Source organism: Hippoglossus hippoglossus, chromosome 9 (genome assembly GCF_009819705.1).
Source record: "Hippoglossus hippoglossus isolate fHipHip1 chromosome 9, fHipHip1.pri, whole genome shotgun sequence".
In the NCBI taxonomy this organism is placed as follows: domain Eukaryota; kingdom Metazoa; phylum Chordata; class Actinopteri; order Pleuronectiformes; family Pleuronectidae; genus Hippoglossus; species Hippoglossus hippoglossus.
In genome coordinates this window covers 11,098,111-11,124,126 of record NC_047159.1, presented here as the reverse complement: position 1 = coordinate 11,124,126, position 26,016 = coordinate 11,098,111, and the positions used below count along the sequence as shown (strand labels likewise).

The 26,016-nt window shown below is 41.7% G+C and overlaps 1 protein-coding gene across 1 annotated transcript in view; it reads left to right on the top strand.

The window, feature by feature from the left end:
• The window catches only part of ccser1 (coiled-coil serine-rich protein 1), a 113,940-nt gene that overhangs the window by 53,814 nt on the left and 34,110 nt on the right, over positions 1 to 26,016 (top strand). The window contains 1 exon segment of the mRNA XM_034595322.1: positions 2,132 to 2,212. Coding sequence (XP_034451213.1) covers positions 2,132 to 2,212 — 81 coding nt within the window.

Sequence of the window (26,016 nt, the reverse complement as noted above, 5' to 3'; positions counted from 1 at the left end):
CCACAAAAACACATGAATTTTTACTTTCAGATGATTGTTCACACATGATAACGCAATTATGAATATTATATCAAATGTCTGCCGAGAGATATTCTCCTTTAATTTGTGTTTCAAGCTTTCACATCTTTTCTTTCTTTCTCTCTATTTCTTTCTATCTCTCTTTCTCTCTCAATTTCTCCCATACGTTGACACAGTAAAGCCACCAACTGACAATTATTTATTTTATTTTAATTTATTTTTGTCATTTTGTCTTTCCTGCCACATCACACGTGGCTCCATCAATCAGTCTTTAGGGCGTTTGGTTGCTTGTGCATAAACAAACACTCACATATGCTGATAAGCTTTGACAGTGTGTGTGTGTGTGTGTGTGTGTGTGCGTGTGCGTGTATATTCGTCTGTTTGTCACATCTCTCTGACAGGGATGTTCTGGTTCCTGCCGCCAGCTGGATCTGATTCCCAGACATATACCACTTGGCTGTGTGTGTGTGTGTGTGTGTGTGTGTGTGTGTGTGTGTGTGTGTGTGTGTGTGTGTGTGTGTGTGTGTGTGTGTGTGTGTGTGTGTGTGTGTGTGTGTGTGTGTGTGTGTGTGTGTGTGTGTGTGTGTGTGTGTGTGTGTGTGCTTTAAACTGCAAAAAGTCTGCATATATCTACTTGTGTGTGTATATCAATAAATTGTCCAAGACAAGGCTGTATCCTTGCTGCTGCCTAACCTTATTTTTTATCTGCACTGTGTGTCCTTGAAACAAAGGTCATTCTGTCAAATTTATGAAGATGTGCATTTTGGGGGCATGTTGTGCTTATAAACACTGGTGAAGGTGTACAGGCGTCTCTGTCGGTGCCAGTCCAGGATGGAAAGCTTGCCTGCTGCAGCTGAGTTAAAGTGCAGCACTTTGAAGGAAAGGGCAGCTCATAGCCGGTGCTCTCCTGCTCTGCCTCCGTCTGTAAATCTGCCAGTGAAAACCTATTAATTATCTCCTAGAAGGACCTGCTCGCTGGCCGGCCATCACTAGCTGTCACTTTTTATGAGATCTCTCCTCTCTCTGCTGGTGCATTTTGTCGAAGAAGCGTGCTCCAACTGCGACATTTAACTGCGGAAAGCCTCCTCTTGCTTTCTGTGCAGTCACGGGCATGACTAATGAAAACAGATCTGATCCGTCGCCTCACTCTTGCTGGATTTGAGCAGGACAGTGTATATTTGAGTCTCGAGCTGCATCATAAATTACCTTTCATTCCTTCCCTAATTTGGTTGATTAATTTTAATCAAGGTTAATGAATTTCTCAATATTTCATAGCCACTGCAACTTTCAATCCGCTCTGTCCCCCCCACCCCCTCTGAGCCGTGAGCGGCGTCGGGTGAGCGTGTCAGAATGATTAGTGACATCGTCATAAACTGCTCCTGGTGGAAATGGTCGCTACGGGTTCCTCTTGTTCAGAGGACTTGCAACCTGCCTTTTCAAAATAATCACAGAGGCAGAACTCGGCCATTTCCTGGTCAAGGTAAAAGGGCTGTATTTTGAAAGGAAAGGGCCGACGCTTTTCTCTCTACACCTCGGTCTGTAAATCTGCCAGAGGAAAGCTATTAATTATCTCCTAGAAGGACCTTTCTAGGAGGCTGGCCAGCACTAGCTGTCACTTTTTATGAATTCTTCTCTACTGGTGCACTTTGAGGATGGCCCCTGCTCCAGGATTTGGCCGTAGAAAAGTTCTCCTGCAATTCAGCCCCGTTTTATGACCTCTCTGATTTCCAGGAGAGACAGGCGAAGGGGGGAAAAAACGTATTTCTGGGCTGTTGAGGTTGTTTAGAGTTGCAGTTTTTTTTTTCTGGCTGGATAGCTAAGCATGGAAGGCAACTGTACACAAAGTGTTACAATGGGAGCCAAGGCATGAGTCTGCCGGGAGAGCATTTAGTTGTTCTTTTTTGTTTTTATGTTTGATGTCCTTTTTTCTGAGATTTTGGACACAGCTAACTCTCTGTGTGTGTGTGTGTGTGTGTGTGTGTGTGTGTGTGTGTGTGTGTGTGTGTGTGTGTGTGTGTGTGTGTGTGTGTGTGTGTGTGTGTGTGTGTGTGTGTGTGTGTGTGTGTGTGTGTGTGTGTGTGTGTGTGTCTTTGTTTGTTTGTTTTGTATGCAGGAGAATGCCAAAGCTGCCCTGAAGATGAAAGACCGCCAAATGACTGACCGCGTAACACAGACCGAGCACATGGGGCCAGAGGTGAGAAACACACAGACCACGCAAACGCTTTCTTTTGCTCTGTCGGACACAAACGCAACAAAAAAAACTGTGCACTACATTTCTAAGCACTGAAAATAGACTTTATTTAAGGATGGCTGAAGCTGTAAGAGTGAATATCACGAGATGAGGCTCAGTTTTATTACAAGATTTTCACTTCTTCCCTCTCTGTCCTTCTGCTTTGTGATTATACATTTTATGCCGAGCCGCAGCAGCCATCTCTCACTTAAATAATCCTTCTTATTCTCTCTAAAGATTGTCTACTGCAGTAACGTTGATATTTCCGTCCACTACCTGCTCGGAGAGAGCGCTGCGCTGCTTCCTACCTGTCTGCCTGCCGAACGCCCTCGGTTGACATGGCCTCTTTGGCATCACCGAGGGGCTGACAGTATGGGAGCGAAGCAGACTTAATGGATGACTGTCTATAAATGGCTGCCTGTAACGGAAACGGGAGCAGAGTTCTGCGGTCTGTTTCTTTGTTTCTCTTTTTCGCTCTTTCAAAACACTTCTTTTCATCTCCTCTTTCGCTCTAGAGTTTCTTTCATACCTTTAATCCTGCCGCACGTAAAGTTGGCACGAATTATTGTCGGAGGGGGGAAAGCTGTGTCATTGTGTGAGCGAGTGGGTGCACATTACCCACACTAATACGTAAAATACACACACAACAGATAATGTTTGACTTTACTCATACAATGTCAACTGCATAATTAATGCATGACTTGCACATAACAAAAATATAACTTTCCCTTGATTTTCACGTATATATGCCGCAGAGCACCCGATAAGTTCACTGCTCGGAACTTTAGTTAGAGGCTACACAGAGAACTTTCATTATGATATTCACTTGCAGAGATTTAGACAAAGAATTACATTTTAGTGATTATTATTCAAGTCCAATAACCATTAAATACCCATAGAGAAAATCTTATGGGGCAAAGAACAGTGAAGTGCTCCATGCACCAAAATTATCCACTTTTGGTTCTGTGTCTGGAGGTGCACATTAAACAGTGGGTGCACATATTAATCATGGATATGATAGAACCTGGTACAATTATGGCCAATCACATCGGCTTTTTCCCAACAGGGTGCTCTCCTTGTTTAAATGTATAATTTCCTGAGTGGACTCGCATGCTGTAACTGTAAGATTAACCGAACACGATTATGCCTGTTGCACACAAGAGGATTTTCAAATCTGATTTTAGAAACGTGGGGAAACCACACACATTTTGAATCTTTGAATTGTCAGAATTCACACACCAGACAATCCAGTCGACACGCAGGACCTCACACTTGGTTTCTGAGTGGCGAGTTATGAGACTTGGGAACTCACAGAAACCAGTGTGATCAAACGTGACTTCAGAATAGACACAAACATGGAGGCACCTGGTACGGTAAATAAAACCACAGGTTCTAAACACAGGTACACATTGTCGGGTTACACTTCCCAGTCAGCTCGCTCTCAATGGCTATTGTGGGTCTCTGCTCACTCGCTTAATCACTGTCCCTTTCATACTACACAAAAGTGTCTGATATTTATGAATCAAAATTGGGGAGGCTCCGATTCAGTCTGTGACATTAAGATTATGTCTGTAAATCCCTCACACTATCATGACCATTCCACCAGATAATCTGGTCAGATCGGTCTCAAATCGGCATCGCTCCCTGGATCTGAATCAGACCGGGAATCTGTCTGATTATCCTCTAGTGTGCAGGAGGGATTATTCATAATCCCAGTAATGATTTTTGCTTCACCACATCATGTTGTACGTTGACGTCACAGGTCAGGAAACAAGAGTATGAACAACTGTCTCATGTGCCTCCTCTGACATAGAGTGGAAAAAAAGAGAGGGTTTTATTATCTTCTTTATTATCTCTTCCATCTAAGTGAACTTCACTTGTCCAGTTTATTTTGACAGTGTCATTGGCTCCTATCGTGATTTTTACTCTTTAATCTTGCAGTGTGTGCGGAATATCAAGACTGTAACACAAATGTGTAACAGACAAGGAAAAAAACACAAAGGAACATTGTAGGTTTATGTGATTTAAAAAATGTATGTGTACATTTTGTGTCCTGCAACTAAAATAATACAGATGTAGTTTCCGCACTCTTGTCCAGGTCTACAGTCTGTAGACGGCAAGAGAATGGACTGAATGGACACAGAAATTGCAGTGGTGGATTGTTAGCAACACTCCCTCTACTTTGGTGATTTGTTGGGCTATTTTTTGTTTTTTTTGCGCTGAACAGTGAGTCACCAAAACAGGTGCTAGCAAGAAAAAAAAACTGTCTGCGCCTCAGAATAATTCCACTTTGTTGACCGCGGACACATGAAGTTACAGCACACACACACACACACACACACACACACACACACACACACACACAGTTGTAGATATGACTGTGCCTTGCTCCTTTTGCCATCAGTGACTAATGCATTTCTCATAATGCAGCCTAATGGCCTCACATAATTTTGTTGGTGCTGTCGGCTAAAGCAAGCAAAGGTGTGGGTTTGCATGTGTCGCTGTGCAAATTTGTATGTATGCCCATGTGTTTGTCTTTGTCTGAGTGTCTGCTCTTATGCAAGTGTGTGTGTGTGTGTGTGTGTGTGTGTGTGTGTGTGTGTGTGTGTGTGTGTGTGTGTGTGTGTGTGTGTGTGTGTGTGTGTGTGTGTGTGTGTGTGTGTGTGCGTGCGTGCGTGCGTGCGTGCGTGCGTGCGTGCGTGCGTGTGTGTGTGTGTGTCTGCTTATGCAAGTGTGTGTGTCTGCTTATGTAAGTGTGTGTGCATGTGTGTGTTGTGAAACAGCCATTAGTCCTGGCCTTGGACAGTAAAGCCAATAAAAACGCTGTAGAAAGTGTCAAAGTAACTTCAGGCAAACTGGTTGCATTTAGGCCCCAGACAGTATAATTAACTTATTAATGTGATGGTTTATGTGTTTTGCATTGTCATGCCTCATGTGGCATAATTTGCACATTTGTGTGATGAGGCCCTCAACAGAGCTCTACTTTGGTTGATCAGTTACTTACTTACTTTTTGTCCAGACCATAGGCTGTCTATTAAGATGGGCGACACGTCTCCACCTCCTCCAGTTCTACAAGAATAATGCCAAAATATCCCAGATACGAGTGCTGCCATCTTGCTTTTTTGATGTCATTTGGAAGTCTGTGCAGTAGTTATTGCAGTGTAGAGCCACGTCGACAAGGTCCTGCCTATACGCCCGCTCGACCAATCAATCAGCTTTCAATCATGACGTTTCACCACGTTATTATAACATCATACAACTTAAAAAAACAAACTTAAAAATGTATAACCTGAACTAACACGTGTTATAAAAACAACCATAAATGACAGAAACCATCAATGTCCCATCCAATAACATGGAAGAGGATGGATTTGTGACCTATACAGCAGCCAGCCACCAGGGGGCGATCCAGATTGTTTGGCTTTGCTTTTGGAGAGGATATTGTCCGTTTACATTATGGCCCAGTCATTTTTCTCTGAACAAAATTAAATGTGTTTTGAGAGATTACATAATTTTAATTTGTTTGATAACCTCAGTACTGATGGTTTTTTTCTGACATTCTGAGTAATGTTAATTAAATTAATTAAAAGTCATTTAAGTCAATCACCTTGATTTCACTCACCAGGAGGGTAGTGAGTCAGACGCTATTTCTTTTTTCTTATGGTACAGTGTGATGTCAGATTTTATCTCTGCAGATTCACATGGTGATATATCCTCTAAGGTGAAGTGGTTTGATTAACTGGCAGATAATCATTTAAATTGAAGTTGTTCCACTAAGTGTCTCATCTACTACCGGAAAAGTGATATTAATATTCCATATATACTGTATGGACTGTTTGGCATAGCCACATATTACACATTGTGCGACAGTCAAAAAAGTCTTGTTTTATATTATACTCTATTGTTTGTTTTGTTGTGTCATGAATCAATATGGTAAAACATTTGTCATTATTTGGATGACGCCTGGTTTCCACATCAGTACCATTTTAAACACGGTACGTTGAGGATGAAAATTAGGTGCCATACATGTAGACGTCGACAAAGATGTCAACTTGGAAAGATAACGAGATTCCACAGCTTTTGGTGATTAGAGCTGACGCCGGTGTCCACATGCTGTAAACAAAAATACGTGCTTTCCGCTGCGAAATCAATATTTTATGTCCTTCATGCTCTACCCAGACTTCACCCCATGCCTGAATGTTGTCTAATGAACATTGACTGTGAAAGGCAAACTGAAGACGAGCACAGGGTCATTTAGAGGACCAGCCAAGACAAAACAGGGGGCTTGTACCTAAAAGAGGGGCTGGTCTGCCGCATTGGACATGGTTTAGGTAAATATAATCTGACATGGACCAGAGAACTACATTGCAACTAATGCAATAGACTGGTCTAACCTCCCTGACCACCTACAGAACAATCTTGTCAAACAGTACGGACGAAGTCCACGGAGTCGCAAAAGTACAGTTGAGTGCTCAAAACAAAGTCCAAACTCAGACTTTGGCCTGCGGCGCGCCATATGGCCAAAAATCACGAAGATGGAAGGAGGTAACAGCTGCCGTTGCTGCAGCTTACATCTGCAGAAGACTTGACCCCAATTTACACTGATAAAAAAAGAAAGTTACTTCTCCTGAGTAACAATATTTGAATTTGTGTGGATATGAAATGACCTCTGTCAGGATTAGAGATTTTAGTCTTATAGCACAGACCCGCCATATATCCAGTACTGGTCTGTTAAGAAGAAGTAGGTCAATAGAGAGTGTTGGGGCATTTGTCAGAGGGGATGGTCGTGTTTCTAAACTCATGTATTAGGTGGTGTCTTGTCGGCACCACATGCGGTAACCTTATCATCTTAATACAGTAAGTCCAGCTTTTGTATATCCAGCCACCGTATTGCAATGCTGTCTATTATAAGACCAGTACCTAGCTATTGAGTCCTCCATATGCTCAGGGCCCTTGAGTAGATGGGCTCTTAATGAGAGGAGCAGCTGGCTGCCCGCTAGCAAGCTAGGCTAGCAGCACAGGTGACTTAACTCAGCAGTAGCTCAGAGCTTGTGCACCCCCCCCCCCCCCCCCCCTCATGTTTGCATGCCTGTGTGTGTGTTAGAGAGAGAGATAGAACAGAGAGAGAGGGGCTGAGTGTGTGTTCATGTGTGTTTAGGAGATGCTGCGGCATGGATCAGGCCTAAATAGGTTAGCTACCCCAGTGCATTGAGGACAGTCGGCTAGCAACAGAAAGTGTGTCTACAAGTGGGGCAGCTATTTCTACTGCCTCTGCCACTTCATTAGCTCGACCATCTTACTCATCCTCTCTCCCTCTTTTCTGGAACATCCTCCTACTTTACCTCACTTCTCCTTCTCTCCAACGTGTTCTCCTTCCCTCTTGCAGAAAGTGCAGAAGTTCTTTTCAGGAACTCTCCTCTCCTCTCCTCTCCTATCTGGTTTCCAGGGCTCCAGGTATCCATCAGGGATTCTCCTGCCCTGGTTTCCCCACCATCGTACACTTTGTCCCAGGGACAACTCATGGCCCCCAACACTCTGTCCCCAACTTCAGGCCAACTTCCATAAAAGTTCCTCTTTAAATTTACTTTAACAGGGTTACCTTGAGTTTTGCTGAGTTCTAGGAAGGTCAACAAAGAGGAAAAGTTCTGGTATTTCTGGGGTGCATCCTTCATTCTTTACTGACAAGTCAAGGTGTGCTCTCAAAAAGTTTGTGTGCATTCATTTTTCAGATTAAGTGACTTCTAAAGGCTAATTTATGCTTAACATAGATACATTAGGTGAACATATAGAAATCATGGAGGGGCAGTGTAGCTAATAGTTCAGGTGAGACGTGGGACACAATGAAAAAAATTCAACAATGCAGGAACTTTTGTGGAGAGACTTTTTGAGTTGGTAATAAAATACACGCGTCTGATACTTTGGCACCGGGACCTACTCTTTCTTAAGAGGAACATTAACCTCTGCCACTCTGTACATGTTTGTTGAAACTCTCAACTCTCAGCTCCCCTCTAATGGATGTATTACTAAAAACGAATAGTCACGTCAATATGAAGAACACATGGAAGTGTGAGGGCAGTGATGATTTCATCATTTGGCACATGAAGGAAGCCAGGGGCCTTTAGAGTTACATCTTGCTACATTTCCCAGCTATAGAAAGAAAATTTCCATTTTGTCAAAGCTTTCATGAATAATGGACCATTTGCATTTATTATGCACCTATATTCTCTATTCCTATCACAGTATTTCTTCTCTTGATTTTTGCATACTTAAACCAATTTAATATGCAGTATCGTAAAAATACAACTACAGGACCTCTCAATCTATTATTTCAATCCAGTCCTTGTGACCTTCAGCTGTAAATGTAGAAAAAAATAATTTTCATTTTTGGTGTGAAGGCAGATTTTAGCAGTAAATTATTGAGACTGTTAAAAAAAAGTCAGACCTCTGCAGTAAGCGATTGCAGAATAAAGCTTTGTGAACTAGATTTACAGTCCTCTAATGTATCCACCGGCCGATACAGTGTCTCTCCATCACTGCTGATATGGATCGTAAACACAATACATGCGTAGGTCACAGAGAGAAGACCTGTGAAATATGTGCAACATATGATATTCAATGGCCTTGTACAGAGAGAGCTGCTGAGGAAGACCCAGATATCTACCTGAAGCTGACAAGTGGCAGTGGAGAGAGAGAGAGAGAGAGAAAGAGAAAGAGAGAGAGAGAAAGAGAGAGAGAGAGGGAGCCAAATAGAAATTGAAACATATGGACCGACCCCCATTTTTCAATTCTACACTTAAGGACTTCTCCTTTTTCTGTCAGCACACCGATACAGAGATGGCAGCCAGGGTGAAAGGGAAACTGAGAAAGAGTAAGATAGAGAGGAATAAAGAGGAGGGTTCTAGAGAAAAGGCAAGACGCTGTTTTATGTCCCGCAGAGACTCTTAAGAGCTGGAGGTATGGTGGCTGTTTGAAAGTTTTTTAGAGGGGATTGAATCGATTGAGACTGCTTTCTTTCAGCGAGCTAATTTCATGGCCATTCTTAAAGGGAACACTTTATGGGGAGAATCAAAAGCTCCTGATGGTTAGCTGACTCTGGTTCCCTTTTCTCACTCCATCATTCTCACTCTCTTCCTCTGTCTTTTTCTATTCTATTTCTATTCTCCGCAGATTTGTGAGACTTTTTTTTTGCCCCCCCCAGTTTTCCGCCCTTCACTTCATCCCCACCCATCTCCTCATCCCGTCTCTCCTTAGCAGCCTCTGAAAAGAATAAGAAGAGCAGAGGGATATTGTGGATCGTTTATCGTCTGTTTCTCGGCTATTACATTTGAATGGAGAAACATTTAAGTCGATCATGCAGCTTCTTCCCATCTTCTCTCGCCTTTGTCTCTCACTCTGTTTTTCTCCTCTTCATCTCCAGAGAAATGTAGTGAGGTAAAGAGCTACTTTTTCATGTGCAGAGGAATCATCTCTTTGGGCAACAAAATTAATTGCATATGAAAAATGACAAAACAAGTCTATTTGTCTCGTAATGGAAGACATGCCTCATAATTTCTGAAAGTTCGTCCATTACAAGCCATTATTATGAAAATACAACATGTGTATAATTATTGTAATTAGTAAGAAGTGGCTGAAACATCAGACTAATAAATTGATGAAAAAAGAGGAATATGACACTTGATATATTTAGTTACTATAACTATTTGAATCAAGTACACTTAATTCAATAATTATAGAACATAGATAAAAGATTAAATATAACATTTTCTTTGGTATAACAAAATCATTAATATAAAAACATTTATTGCGATTAGATTATAAACAGACAGCACAATAAAAATATAAATATATGTTCACATTTGTGTGTGACACGAATAAAGTTTATATGAAAATGGACATCGACTCGGGAAGTGACGCTTATGCGAAAGTGCCTGAATCCTGTATTCTTTCTAATGACCAGTCAGTTTCTATAGAAGTCTATGAAAAAAATGACCCTACTTCTCAATTGATTTATAACGTCTGTAAACATTTTCCCAAGGAGTTGTTGGTCTAAAACGCTAGTTTCAGTTCTTCTCCAATACAGCATGATGGTCATTTTGTAAGATAGTAATAGTAGATGACAAAGCACAGTGTCCATTGGGGCATGGACAGCCACGACCATCCAATGGGTGTAGGTTCTGGCATGCAGTGTCATCGAGCAGGCTCATTCCCTGCTCCTCCAAATCTGTTTATTTCTGGTGTAAAAAAAATTAAACGATGGCGCTGGACAAAATGCCAACTCAAGGCTTCAAAACTGCAATTCGCAAACATAAGGATTACATCACACTGGCTCTGTTGAAGTTATCCTTTGTAACGACGTTACAAAGGAAACAAGCACATAGAGACGTTCTTACACATTAAAATTGACTCTGCCCAACATCAGTTTAAACACAGCTTATCAGTTTCTTTTCATCTGACACAGGCAGCTCTGTACCAAAGATTGCCTGGGTTGTTTCTGGATGATTCCACTCAGTTCTTTTTTTTTAATCTGCTTAGGTCAACATCTGATACGTCCTCGCCTGGAAAGTAGACTTTATTAGTTCTTCATCCTTGCGGAAAAAATTGTCTGGGAACTGTAAGAGATATGTCAGGTGCATCTGCAACTACCTGCAAAGTCTGTATTTGCTTGTCCTCATGAGAAATACATCTGTAACTTAAAAACTTAACTGTTACAAAAAAGTCATATATCTTGTATCTATCCATAAATATCACTAACTGCACTGAGTGGGATTTACATGAACTAAGGTCAGTGTCTTCAGGCTTTTAAAGTGGATTCAATTTCAGTTGAGCTGCTGCAGTTGAAACTTCCCCAGTCAGTGGCATTAATGTCACTTTCTAACTCGTGTCACCTCTCAGCCCTGTGAAAATAATTTGTCCCAACACTTGTATAAACTAGCGCAATAAGCCATAGATTATTTGTGCTCTGCCTTCGCCCGGGGGAAGCTTTTGTCTGAAATGATCGATCCAGTGGGTCATGAGAAAAAGAGGGCTTTGGTCTAGCCTGCTTTAATTTATGTCCTCCCACCATCGCTGTGCATGGCGCTGACACAGATCACGTTCAGCAGACCCCCCTGTTGAGAGAACGCGGCTAATGAATGCCACTGGTTGGTTTTTTCAAGTATCTTCCTGGAGCTGGGGAACCCTGAATCAATATGTATGATGACATAGCTCATGAGAACCTGCGTCATCAGTGCTTTCTACCGCCTCCCATCTTTGCCGATAGGGCCCAGTGCTGATTGAGACTATGTAGGTCTCTGATGCCTATTCCTGTAAACTAGATCATTTTGTACAGCCACAGTCCTGACTGAGTTACGGTGCTGATGGGGACAGAAATAACAAAGAACGTTGGGGAGAGAAAGAGGAGGAGCACCAGAGAGGCACTTTTCTGGCCTACTTTGAGATTTGATACATTCTTCTTTTTATGTCTGTCAGTCCTTCTTGTCCCTCCATCTTTCTCCTCTTAATCCCCCTTTTCTTCCCCTTATGTGCCCTTCCATGAAAATGCCCTTGATTTCTCCATCTCCCTGCTCGCTCGGATCTCTCTCTCCATCTTCGTATTGCTTCTCCTTTCTCTGTCCCGTCTCCTTACCACTTTTTTTCACCCTCAGCTGTCCTCCAATCCTCATCTCCCCCATTTTCCCCATCATCTGTCTTGCTTTTAGACTGTATGTTATTTTTCTCAGACATTTTCTTTTTTTCCCTCGCCCATCTTTGTCCTATTTCCTTCCATCATCTGTCTCTTTCGCATGTTTCTCATCCATTCCTTGCTATCCTTTTACTCTGCCTTCCTGCACTCTCATCTTTACGGTCAGCCTGTCACCTGTATACCTCTCCGTTCTCATTCCCTCCCTACCTCCCTCCTCTCCCTCATCTCTTTTATTACTGTTACTCTTTCACCCCGCCTTGCCCCTCCTTGTCACTGCTCATCTTCTATTACAGTTTCCCTACAGTTTCTCCAATGTGATGAAATGTCACAATATGAACAAGCCGTTTGGAACTGAAGAGAGAGGGTCTGTGTTTTAAGTGGAAATTGACCTAATATGCTTCATAGACATGTGAACACTCCTTTTATCTCCCAAAGAAAAAGATTCTCCCCTTTTTAGTTTGTATGTTTGTAAACTCTCAAGTTCAGACAGTTCAAAGTTCAAAGAACGCTGTCAGATTGAAACAAATGTTGATTGAGTTCAGTCAGCATCCAGAGCTATTTTAATCAGTCGAAACAAAGTTCAGGGTAGAGATCAGACTTGGATTATGACCAAAGACGTTTTAACACCTGAACGTTTGGACCAAGGTTCACGTCTTGGTTACATTGTTTACATTGGATTCAGTTAGTTTTTGTTTCACATTGCAATTTAGACAGCGCACTAAAGACTTGTGTGTGACATATGTACGTCCTATTTTCATCCGCTACGTGGGCTGCGTCTAGCTCCACTTAACAATGATTGGTTTGTAGAAGGGTTTGTGTCTGATGTTGGTGTGTTGTCGGTTCGGTGGGTAGGAGTCTTTCAGTTTGAAGGAACTGGTTCATTTTGTTCATTTTGTTTCCATGTTGATATCATTATGATATTACTACCAGCATCAACAACTTCAGATGCAGTGCTCGACATTAGTTTGAATGTCCCAATTTAACGTCCTCTTTGTTCAAACATCATGTTGTCAGTGGGGACGACTTCCATTAATCCTGGGCAACTCAGTTTCTGGAGAGACCAGTAAGGCTTCTGCTTCTTTTTCTTCTTTGACTGTTAAATGCTGTCTTAACTTCCTGTGTTTTCACACGACAAACAAACTTCTCCATGGTTCCACAGAACTGAATAACAAAGCTAATCATCTTGATCATGGACATGAAGAAGTAGTCAGGACACCAGTATATTGGTTATGGATTTCCTTTCCTCCTTTGAGAGCTACAGATCTGTCGGCTCCCCGGGGCCGTCACGCCTGCAGCAGGTTTTGATTTCTGTTCAGAGCAAAGAAAAATAAACAAGATGAAACATAATGGGAAACATAATATATCCCAACAGATACAATTATAGACTATAAATATAAATTAAGGATTTGTCCCTACTTCCTCTCAATCTCTAAAACCAAAATATATGAACTCTGCCATCTTATGAGGATGACATCATTTGCAGGGAGAGTTTGTGCAGTTTGATCCATGTGCCATCCACTAACACGGAGGAGGTGGAGTTCATGATATATACTGCAGACAGCCACCAGGGGGGCAATGAAGACGCTTTGGCTTCCCTTTTGGGGAGCTGTCATGTCGTTAATCTTCATACACAGTCTATGGATAATATAAACTAGCCTCACAGGAAGTAACGCTGTTAAAGTGACACAACTTTACAGTTTACATGGTCACATCAACAGTAGAGAAATGATAAAATATGAGTCTTTCAACAGTGCCCACCCAGTGAAGGACATACCTTGGCCTCGGCGTTCTACCTCCCTGTGCATAACACAAAAATAACAAAACACTTAAAACATTTATGCTCTGATGCCTAATTTCAAGTCTTTGCAAAGTTAAACCAAATGTCATAAGGCTAAGCCTTGTATCACTTTATAAATTTTTTCTTAATATCATTAGTAATTCATGTATTTTTTTATTGTTTCTTTACTCTCGAGGTTACTGCTGTACACTGCTGTTCCACATTTCTGGTGTTAATCTGTGGCTCCACAACTTTTCTTTGCATTTTTCATTAGCTGTGTTATACAAACATCTTATCTGACTACTCTCCTGGAAGAGAGGGTTTATTTTATGTATAAATGGCCTTTCCCTTCCTAAAACATAGTGTTTTACTTGTTTGGGCCAAGCTGGATTTAACATTACGGATACAGACTACAGCTCCTAATACCAGCCATTTCAGAACAGCAACATGGGGATGAAATAAGCATAATAATCAATTTTTGGAATATAAAATAATTACTCTGTGTGATATACGAAGGATATAGATAGTTGACACGTAGCTATTTTTACTGTTCATTCAGAATTTCAACTGTTCACGGGACCCACCCTTTTCTTATTAATATACTTTTCAAATAAAGATTAAATTGTATGAAATTATCATATCACCATTACAGTGATACTATAGTTTAATTGCTGTTAGACTGTTCAAAACACACACACACACACACACACACACACACACACACACACACACACACACACACAAAATCTGTCTTATGTGTTGCTTTTGCATCTATGACTCTATGTACAACCTACATGACTACAAATGAGAAAGAGACAACAATTGGCAAAAAGTCAATGTCTTGTTTCGGAGTCTGTGGTGTTTTCTCCTGCTGGAGACACTTTAACATGACTGTTGTATTTTAAATGAATGTTTAAAAACTGGATTGGTTGAGCAGTCGCTGAGAGAGTCAAAAAACAGACTTAGGCAGATTCCTCCACTTACAGTCCGATAAGATTTATTATTCCATGCCCACTTAGCAGCTCCTTGGCAGCCTGTCATATTGATGCAGAAGGACAGGTAATGCCGCTGGTCTGTTTATAACGGTGGGTAAAATGCAGACATCTCATTGTATTTTCCTCTAAATTAATTTCTATTCCACTAGCATGATAACAAATGATAATCTAAATGGAAAGTTTAACAAACGGTCTTCTCTGGTATCTTGATGATGCTGTGTTGCATACATATTAACTGCTATAGTATTAAGCTCACCCAGAGTCAGAATTCTTTCACGTGAAGTGAAGCCCCTCTTTCGACTGTTTAGCTTCACATATTTTGTTGTCATGTCTACTTGAGTTAGAAGTAGCTTATTGGTAACTTTAGGTTAACGTTATGTGCTGCCCGAGCCATGTAGAGAGTTTGTTGCCACCAGAGTGAAATCTCATGTTAACTAGCGATTGGCGGTGATGTCTATTCCAGTACATATGTGTTATTTTTTTCGGTCCGGTTGGAACCGGCCGTGTAGGAGAGCCGGTGCCAATCAGGTACCCAACCCTAATTACCAGTGTTTGTATATCTTGCCCCTTGCTGTGGTGTCACCAACTAGTTTGACTGTTTTATCTGTTTGTAGAAACCAGTTAGATTGATGCAAAGCTCTCTACGCAGACCATTAGTAGGCTATTGGAGATGGAGGGTAATGTGTGTCAGTGCACATTGCCAGGTCATTTAAAAGACATTTAGTTTACCAATGAATGAATGAATGAACTGATCATGTGAGTGAGTTGCCCGAAATGCTCATTTGCTCGAGCATGGCAGTTTCCACAGGCATCAGAAAGAACCAGCATTAAACTCTATTCAGTAGACCTGTTTGTAATTATTCACACGTAATGAGAAATGACTGATAAATGTTTATTAGCGGGATAAACAATGTCGGAGGTTGATTTATGATTGCTGTGAAGTAAACCAGAATTAAGTGTTGCTTCTCTCCTCTGCTCTAACAACAATCCCTCTCTGTCTCCGCCCCCTCTCTTCTTTTATTGGTCGCTCTTTGTGTCAACATGTCTTCTGTTTCCAGGGCATCAAGGCGCATGGGAGCGCCTCTTTGTCATCAAGGAGACAACTGAGTGAGTGTCTCTGTTCTGATATCACCTGAGTAGACGTGACTTGTGTCTTGTAGTGGTCTTCCTTGATGTACCGTACTAGATGGGAGGACAGGGGGTCTTGGTACTGAGGCTTGATTAATCAACACGGCTCCACAGGTTGATTAAAACCCTGATCTGCAAATGTGTTATTTCACAAATCAGCTATTATAGAGCTCGTTCCATTTGTTAAATACAATTAGAATTGACGGTTTTGAAGTTTTTGAGACCCTTAGTGTAATGTTTTGTAGTTAAACACTTGAGTTAAGTATGAATTAATGATTTGTTTTTAAGTGGAAAATACTCAAAAAAAAAAAAAAAAAAAGAGTCTGATTGACTGAGAAAAACAAAATGGATAGTTTCGCTGCTGGTTTTGTGAAGTGAATTAATGATGGATGGGTTAAGATGAAGTTTTAAATATAAATCAAGTCCTGGTATGGAGACCTTCTGTGTGAGGAATGCCACCTGCACTGCCTTGTCCTGTAATGTAGACAGGAATGCTGCCTATATATTGTACCTATCTGAACCAATCCTTCCCAATGTGATGGTGACCGAAGGATCTCAGGCTCCAGCATCGTCTCTTATTGAGTTTAAGTCTGTGTCACAGAGCAGCTCTGTGTGTGGAAAGTTGATATAAAAGCCAGTGTAATATTCTCTGTGGTGTAAGTCAGAGGGGGGAAGAAGAAAAATCTGTGTTCCAGCACAAGTCAGTGATACAGATAATATCTCTTCTATTGCAATTTGATGTTGCAAATCATTTCTGTTATAAGCCAATGACCTTGACAAATGACGTGGTTTCAGACACTGAACAATCTGAAGCTCACTCCTGTCTGCATATTCTCAAAGCTCAGGGGGCGTTCAAGTGTTTCAAAAGCCAGATGGAGCACATCAAAAAGATTTTAGCTCAGCTCAAATAACCAAAAGATATATTTTAGCCAGTATTGTGCATTATATCTGCAGTGTGATAGTAGTAGAAGAAGAATGGTATGTCGAATCCTAACAACTATTCAGCCAATCAGGGATTTCTGGGATATAGGATGCGGTCACCATGGTTTTAAAGCTGCACTTTATTTTACCCTCCTTTTCCTGAATTGTTTTCACTCTTGGAAATTAATGAATTACCTTGGAAGATCAAAAATAAAACAGTACCAAAAGAAAACTCTCAAATACTCTATGGAGTATTAGGGCCATACGAAGAAAAGAAAATCTGAGATTCCGAGAATGATGTCATAATGTTGCTAGAATAAAGTCATATGGAGAGTTTAGTAAAATTTCCCAAAGTGAAAACGTCCCCAGGAGGAAAATGAATAAAGTGTATTTTTCTTCATGTGTATTCCCTGCCTACCTACCCGCCCTGTACCGGACTGTACTGCAGTCGAGCATGCTTTAGGATTCGGGGCACCAACGTGTGAATGCAGTGTCCCAGCCATTCTCCTCTTTCTGTTCATGTGTGAACTTTGAACCTGCCTGTCATTGCACTATAAACTGTAACCCCACCTGTCACTACTCTATAGAACCTTTTGTTCACCAGTGTGACCTGTGACCTCATCCAGACAGGCTTGACCTCCTTTCCACCCTCCACTCAACCACTCATACATTCATAGGCACAGGCAATCCTACAGTACATGCACACGAAGACCTGACTCCACTCTTGAAATGGACACCTCCAATGTTAACCATGACGTACAAAGGACCTATTTCTGTGGTGTGTGTGTATATGTGTGTGTTCGCCCATATGTGCTTATCAGGGAAACAACCTTGTGAAGGTTAAAGCGTAAAGAGACAATTCGAGCCATTAGAGCTTTATTTGTTTGCTCTATTTGCGCAAGGGCACCTACGCACTTTCATGCTTGTGTATGAGTGTGTTTGTCTGTAGTTTAGTTATTTTACACAAACATCCAAATTTGCAGCAAGAAATCATCATCGTCTGTGTGTGTCTGTTGGTGATTCTTCTGTAAGGTGCTGTTGAGTTATTAGTCACCTCTGGACCTGTAGCAGATCAGACAACATTAATGAGCTGAACCTCATTTATTGGACAGGATGAAACCAAGTAGCAACCATGATGACTCAAGCACCAGAAGACTGTATAGAGTTTTAATAATGTCCACTAGATGCTTGTGCCTGCGACATGTATGGAAATGGAAAGAACCTTGACTTATTTTTTAGAAATACAAATTAATGATTTTTTTTCTCATAGCAACTGTGAATAGAGGCTCGTTTTACGTGCATCTCAGTGGTAATTTTGTAAATTGTAGCTCCATTAAGAAATCATTAGAGTTGAACAGGTGCTTGGAGCCATTTTTGCCCAAGGCTATCTTTTTTTGGTGGTTTCTGCTGGTTCATCAAAACTAATGTCAATTCAGGCTCCAGCAAATATAGTTTTCATTTACCACGTAAAACAACACACACTAACCCACAACAATATGCTATTGTGTAGTAAATCTAAAGTCTAGGCATCGTAAAGATGGAGATTATGGCCAGAGACAGGACATCTGTCGTAAACAGTTAGGTTAGGGTGAAGCCTTGTACAGTTTCCTTTCGAGAGCTGACAGACGAGGCTCCAGGTGGACCAGAGGCTTCTGAAGTTTTATGAATTCATTTGAATTGTAAATACATTGACTCTTTGTGATTAAGTACCTTGTAAACACATATCTGCATTTGTTGGTTGACAAGCAAAGAAAGTACTTGTGTGTGGTGAGGAACGGTCCCCTGATATCGACTTACTGGGAAGAGGTAGCAGGTGGAGAGAGTGTGCATGAGTGTGGACGGGTTTACAAGCCTGTCCAAAGGCAGTCACGCCGAGATGAAAGATTCCTTTACCCAGGTGGAGGTGTGTGTGTCTGTGTGTGTTTTGCTAATGTGTGTTAGTCGTCCCTTTTAGAGTTGAATGAGGCCAAAAAACGATTTCCCTACTTTTAGTGTTTTGGTGTGTTTGCATGCATGTGTAGCCATGTCATGTCTTTGATCCGCTATTTTGGGTTGCCATTGTGGTTCCCTTGTGACCTGACTGAGACAGGCAGATGAGAAAGTACAGGTGTGTGGGCGTGTTCGTCTGTGGATGTGGTCTCCAGCTAGAGGCAGATATTGTCACGGTAAAATTGGATACATCCAACTGGCCCCTGCCATCTGCAGAAACCACAGAGGTAGGAGCTGTGTGTGTCCCTCTCTGTCTGTCTGTGTGTCTGTGTGTGTGAGTGTGTGAGTGTGTGAACATGAGGCTAGCTTCAATGCTGGCTAGCTGCCAGAGCACTTATCCAACTCTGATCCAAAGTGCCTAATTATATACGTAGCCGCTCAAACAGACACATATTCATAAACACATTCTTTACATGCTCTCTTGTGTACCCTTCACACTAATGAGGCACTCTCCCCATGGAAGTATCCACACTTCTCTCCACTTCTAGACGGAGGCCACCAGGACCACCTCCTGTGCCAGCCTTCATCGTAAACCTCTCCTCAGAGAATGAAAATTACACTCACTGCGCTGGAACAGATGAATCGACCAAGATAGGGTAGAAGTGTGATTGTAAGGACAAACAAATATAGAAATGTAGTGAGAAAAGGAGCAAAACGGAGAGTTACATTTTTCAGTTTTAGTTTTAGACCTCACAAGCTATTGGTTAATGCTGTTTTATTATAACAGGCAAGGGCTAGGTTATGTGAGTAGCCACCAGTGTGAGACATACTGTGTAGACAAATAGATGGAGACTCCAGGTCCAGAGAGGGAAGCCAATGTGGATGTGCCTTGAACCTGTTTTCTCCTTAGAATGACCAACAGAGGGCATCTATAAAAAGTTTCTTTAGAAGTCTAGGAGAAAATTGACCTACTTTTCACTTAATTTCGATGGTAAATATATTCAATATACTCAATCACTATAGTTCCAAGTCCTCTTCAATTCAGTAAGATGTTCATTTAGTAAATAATGGTTTTAGTTAGAGTCAAATAGAGAATAAAGCTGAGTATGCATTGGGTCATGAATACCGTGTGATTGACAGCTAGTACATTTCATTGAGCAGGTTGCAGGTGTTGGAAGCCGTGCAATATGCTTGATCTCTCTGTCAGGCTCCCCACTCATGCTCTAATAAACAAGATGGCCAAAATGCCGAACTTGAGGGTTCAAAACTGCAGTTCAAGAAAAAATGGGTGACATTATATGGTGGGTTGCCACTTCTGAGGGACAGGCAAGGATGGCCAGACACGCTGGGCAGGGCAGGCAAACAGAAAACCGAACAGGCAAGACGAGGGGAACGTAGCTGCATGTAGTAAATGATTGCGATGAGTTTGGCTGCAGTGTTTTACCACAGGAGGAGACTGAACGATCAAAATACCACAGCAGCCTGTGGAGTTGATGAGGTGATGAGATGCTGGTGAATTGGCGGGAGCTGCAACCAGGCAAACGCGTCCGAGCAGGACAAACACACAGACAGGGAGAAACTGGGGACAAACCAGATACACCCGGGAGGGTAAAAAAAAAAAGACAGAGGGAAGGAATAGGAGGTGGAAGCCGCCTAACTATAACAAAGAGGGGATTAAAGAAAGCTGCTGTGGGTAGCGGAAGTGAAGAGAGCGACGGACTGCCAAGAAGTGAAGACGCCAACAGATAGAGATCACGATGAGGGAATGGACGGCAGGGGACTCGGAGTGGCTCTATAGAGAAGGAGGAGATGGCGAATATTTGTTCTGTTTACTTATCAGGATGCAGGATGCGCGATCATAACAACCCCCACCCCTCGCTGTCCCACAGGTTTTCTCTGCCCTCCTCTATCTTCCTGTCTACCTCACCCTCCTTGTTTCCTCCTTTATCTCTCTATTTCTTTTCCTCTCACTTGCCCTCCCGCCGCCGTCCTCCTCCCTCTGTCATATCACAAAACGGTGAGAATGGCACTCAGTCAAGTGCTTAATTCCTTTAGGATTAGCTTCAGGTTTCATTAGCATGTTATACGTTGCGTTGCAATACTATCCAATAAAAACATCCCTTCAAATAACACTTACTTAAATACTGATAACTTCCTGCTTTAAGTTCAAATCTGGATTTGTTTGAATGAAGACATTTCTTCTCACGTTAACACGTAGTTCATGCATTAACAAGCTATTTACAGCTTCACAGTGCATCTTCTTTTGAACAGCTGTGAGGTCAATGGATCAGTTTGGCACAGAGGAGAGAAAGTCTATTTTCAAATGCTCAAAAAAGGAAACACGAGTCTCAGGAACGACAATTTAGTGCAGTAGGTTTTCTTCTACAATCCCCAAAGCTTGATGAAGTATTTGTATTCCCCATCTTATGTGCCCTAACTACTCCAATACTTCCTTTGTCCTCTAAGTAACTTTACCAAGGTAACACCACTCCTGCTAGCACCACCTTCCTCCATACGTAGTGCTGTCAGAAGAGAACAAAGCAAACAGGACAGGACAGAAGGGACTGTGGTGGCTACTGCTGCGTGCCTCTCAACCCAGCTAACCCCACCTAGCCCCAGGGGCAGAGCAGGGGAGAGAGGGGGCCTGTCAGCAGAAGGTGTGTGTGTGTATGTGGGTTTGTGTGTCCAAGAAAGAAGAACAGAGGAAGAAGGAGTGTATGTGTATGTGTTTGTGTCCGAGTCTCTGATCTGTGCCCCCATGTATGGCTCTCTCCCCCGCGGGCAGGGCAGAACGGCACAGGGAGGCAGGCACCTAACCGGGTACAGATGGCAGCGACAGACAGATAGAGACATTGGCGACATAAACACTTTAATAAATAATTATCTGAACAATGACACCGGGGGGGGGGAATGGGAGGAGGCTGCGGCCGCGAGGGAGGACATCGGGGGAGAAACAGAAAGATGAGGACAAGGTTTGAGAAGGCCAGGATATAGAGAGTGACAGAGAGGGTAAAGGAACAGGACAGAATGGGAGGATGGGGAAGGGGGGAGATGTGAGGAGAAAAATGAACTTAAGAAAAGTTGGAGAAACAGTCAAGGACAAAGAAAATAAAGAATAAATTACAGAAGTCCAGTCTGTGGATGGAATAAAGTGAAAGGCTATGAGCCCCTGTAAACATTAACAGCTGCTGATATCACAGAAGAATATTAAAACCAAACAAGCGCTTGGATGTTGAGTTGCTTTTTTAAAGTTTCCACAGATATTGGGCCCAGTAGCAGTTGGGTACCAAAGTTTGGAAACCACCACCTCAAACACATGAGCTCTTTTTTTTTTTTTAGTTCAAAGGACTGGACAGTGTTATGGTGGGAGAAATTGCCCCAGAAGAGATCAAAGGGAAAGTATGAAAAGAAAATAAAGGGTAAAGAAAGCGTGAGGAAAGAGAATCAAGTTCAGAATAAAAGAGACAAGGTGAAGGAAATAAATTCACTAATACAGAGGAGGGGGTAAAGATGAGTTGGGAGTCAAAATTCAGGAAACCATGACGAAGGAGAGAGGAGCAAGTTCAGTGACTATGGAGAGCTGAAAGGCAGATGAGAGCAGTACTCGGTTCAATGATAAAGTTATGAAGGCTTTAGATGGATGAGACACCGTTTGTGTGTGTGTGTGTGTGTGTGTTTCTTGCCAACTGTGCCTCCAAGAGCCTGCACCGCAGCACACATGCATTCCTGCACAAGTGTTTGCCATGTTGCTGACCTATAACTGCTCTTATCAGTAATGAATGAGGAGAGGTCCTCTCTGCCTCTTGGCTCCCTTGCCTCTCCCTCTCAAACTCTCTATCTTCACCCTCTGTCCATCTTCTTTTTTCTTTTTTAAATCTGCCACCTGTTTTTCGTTTCCTTAACCTCCATCACTTTCTCTCTCCCTCTTGCTCCTCCCAGCACCCAATATTTCAGAACCAAGCACCATGTCTGTGGTCACATATTAATTTCTTTGAGTAGCTGGTTATCATAATTAGAGGTCCAGAGTTTGACTGCAGCAGGCGTGTGTGTGTATGTCTGCGCCTGTGCCTGCCGGCGCTCAGTCTCTTCAGATATAGTATGCTCTAAAAAGGTCGAGACCAGATTAACATTTTAACTCAGGCGTCGGGAAGCATCTCTGTCTCCCCGTCCCTCACTTCTTCATACCTCTCTCATTCTTACTCCCTGCGTTTTTTTCCATTTCACTCCTCTATAGAGTTGCCTAGCAGTCACACTGTTCATTACTGTGTTGCAAGGTAACAATTTGCCATATGTTAGTATATGCAGACTGCGGGGGGTGAACATAGATGTGGAGGATCTTTTAACGTCCTCTAATGAGTCTGTTCATGTGTTTAATCACTGTCTGATTAATTATTCTGTCTTTCAATTTAGTCTGAACATCATCTTAGTTGCATAACCTTCTCCTCCAGTGGTGTAATATCAGAGTTGTGAGGCAGGAAAAAGCACCATCATAACACATGTAGCAAATACTGGCTATTATTACAAGACTAACTAGAATGGTGCTCAGTAAATTAAATTACTTAAATGTAGTCAAGCAGCACCAAATCAGTCCGTAAATATGCTTTATCAAATTTTATCTTGATCTTCATCAAGGTCCATAAATTATTTTCTGAGAATCAGTGGAAAAAAACAATAAATGTCCTATAGCGCAGTTTTAAAGAAAGGAATAAAAGAAAATCCTGGATCTGCCCCATGATGCTTCAACCAAGTATTGCAGTTATCCATCCAGTATTTTTTTGCATATTCTTGCTCACAAACAAACAAACATACAAATCAACAAACAGACAGGGGGAAAAAATAACATAACCTCTTGGCGAAAGTAACAAAACATGGCAGTTGAAAATGGTCACATGTTGGATCTTGCTCGCACATCCCTTCTTGACTTGGCTCCCACTATCAATAACTCCTCCGATTCCTCTTTCTCTTTAAATCGTGAGCACTGTTTAACATACACCAGAGTTTTAATCCCATCCTGATATGGTCGTACATCTAATAATCCTGCATGATTAGCATGTAGTGCCCATAGCTCTGATGGGACCAGAGCTCATACTGGAGAAGGCTCTAATTAGACTTCACTGACTTCATCTATATTAATTTGCGGCTATACATCATTCTGTAAGTCTTTAATAAAGAAATGTGCTCATTTCCATATGACCAAATGATATAACTTTAATGCTGATATTCATTATCTGGGGTATATCAAAATGTTGGTAAGGGGACTCCAGTAAGACATTAACTTCACTATGTCTTTACTGCGCACATACGGTTCAGTTTCATCCAAAGTATTTTTCCATTAAAGTTGGAGCCCAGGAGGTGATGCATATGAACACCTCTGTTTCTTTCAGTTTTTCTGGATGTCTGAAAATTATGCATTCGCAGGTTTAAAAGGCTTTGCTGCTGCTGCTTGGCAGGTAGCTGTCTTATTGATTCCATTCATTATTTAAAAAAAGTCACAAAATGAGCCTCAAACAGAGGCTTTAATGTTATTAGAAAATAAATGTTGTGTTCTGTTAACTGTTATGTGAACTTTAAGTTAAGGATTAAGTGTACGTGACAAATCAAATCCCAATAAAGACATTGGAGCAGCAGAGCTTACAAAAATATCAGCTGCTGCAATTTCATGTCATTCTTGTAAAAGGAGGGACTATGGTTCGACTCAAGGAACTCCCCTAACTCGATAGATGGTAAATGAACTCTACTTATAAGGCACCTTTCTTGTTATATCAACAACTTAAAGTGCTTAAGAGTCACATTCATCCATTTACAGACATGTTCAGGGGTTATATGCTGAGCTTTTTCTGTTACACACCGTCAGAATCTTGCCGAAGAGCACTTTGGCCTTGACTTTCTGGTTCGTAGATGACCCGCTCTACCTCCTGAGTGACCAAGATAGACTGTCCCTGTATTTAAAGGCCATATTAAATCTCTCAGCTTTATCAATCATTTCTCCAGTTTGTACCAAAGATGTGATTCTACTGCTTAGTTGTGGGGATTCTCACAGAGTGGCAGATGTGTGAAATTGTGGAAGATTATTTATAAAGGTCAAAGAATTGTCGGAGTCCCTCTGTTGCTTGTTCTGTTGATTTCTCCATGGAGAGTTGGATGGTTGAGTTGCAGTTGCGTAGGGAGCTTCTTATCCACAGTTGTCGGGAGGCTCTAAGAAGGGTTTTGTTTGTAAAGCAGTATCGGTGAAGGCTTGTGGAGACGACTGCAGATCCATGAGATGGGTTTGATACAATTTGACACTTATCCTGTTGCCTTTAATAGCCAGCAGTCTCTTGCAGTCAAACATCTGTTTGTATACTCGATCTGATATTACTCCTCCTTTCCCTCTTTGTTGGAGTCGGTTAACGCCTCTAAACAGGGAGGGGAGTTGTGCCCTCCCTCTGGCTCTGCCTCTAATACCTCCATGTGGAATTTCCTGAAAAGCCATTGATTTGGATCCAGCTTCACTCATTACTTGGACAGCTTGGATCGTCGGTTTTGTAAATAGTCCAAACTCCCTAATTTCCTTCTGCAAACCTGCTGGGCTCAGAGAATACACATCAGGTGCAGAACGTTTCAATGTGGAAGCAGATTGTGTTTCTAAGCCGTTAATGAACAGAGAGACGGAGAAAGGATCATCTGTGTCAAAAACAAGAAACTTGGCTTCCAGCACTTATAAAATCTATCTGCTGAGATATCTGCTCATTAGCTTTGTCAATACTTGGATGCTTATCCAGCGTTGTATTATCCTTTAGAAAATCTGTGATTTATGAGATGTGGGTTTGTTTATTTACTCAGAAAATGAAATTAGCATTTTTTCGAATTGTTGCTGTTTACTGCTTTGTTTTCCTCACATTGTTCTTCCATACAAATATCTCTTTGCACAAATGTATTCTGTAATATAATCTATGACAATGATATACTCTTATATATTCTAGGCTACAAATGTGGTAAGTGATCTGTCATTTTCTAGTCTTTTCTAGTCTTGATGACCACTTAAAGCCCCTTTACAGTCAACATCTATGGACTGCACCTTCTCTTTGAGAAAGGTCAATGTTGGGGTTTCGTGTCTTGCCCAAGGCCACAGCACTTATAATAATTATCCCTCTTCTTATGGGTTTATTTTATCAATGTATCACACAGACTGACGTCATACACCATTGTCTGTTTCTCTTTGTCCTTTCCTTCTCTTTGTTGTATCTTCTCTTTAGTATTTTTGTTTTGTCTCTCTCCGTTTTTCTCCTTTCTGCAAACAATTTGTGTCATCTCTTGAAAATTCAAGTATACAGTTTAAAAGAAGTTAACCTATAAA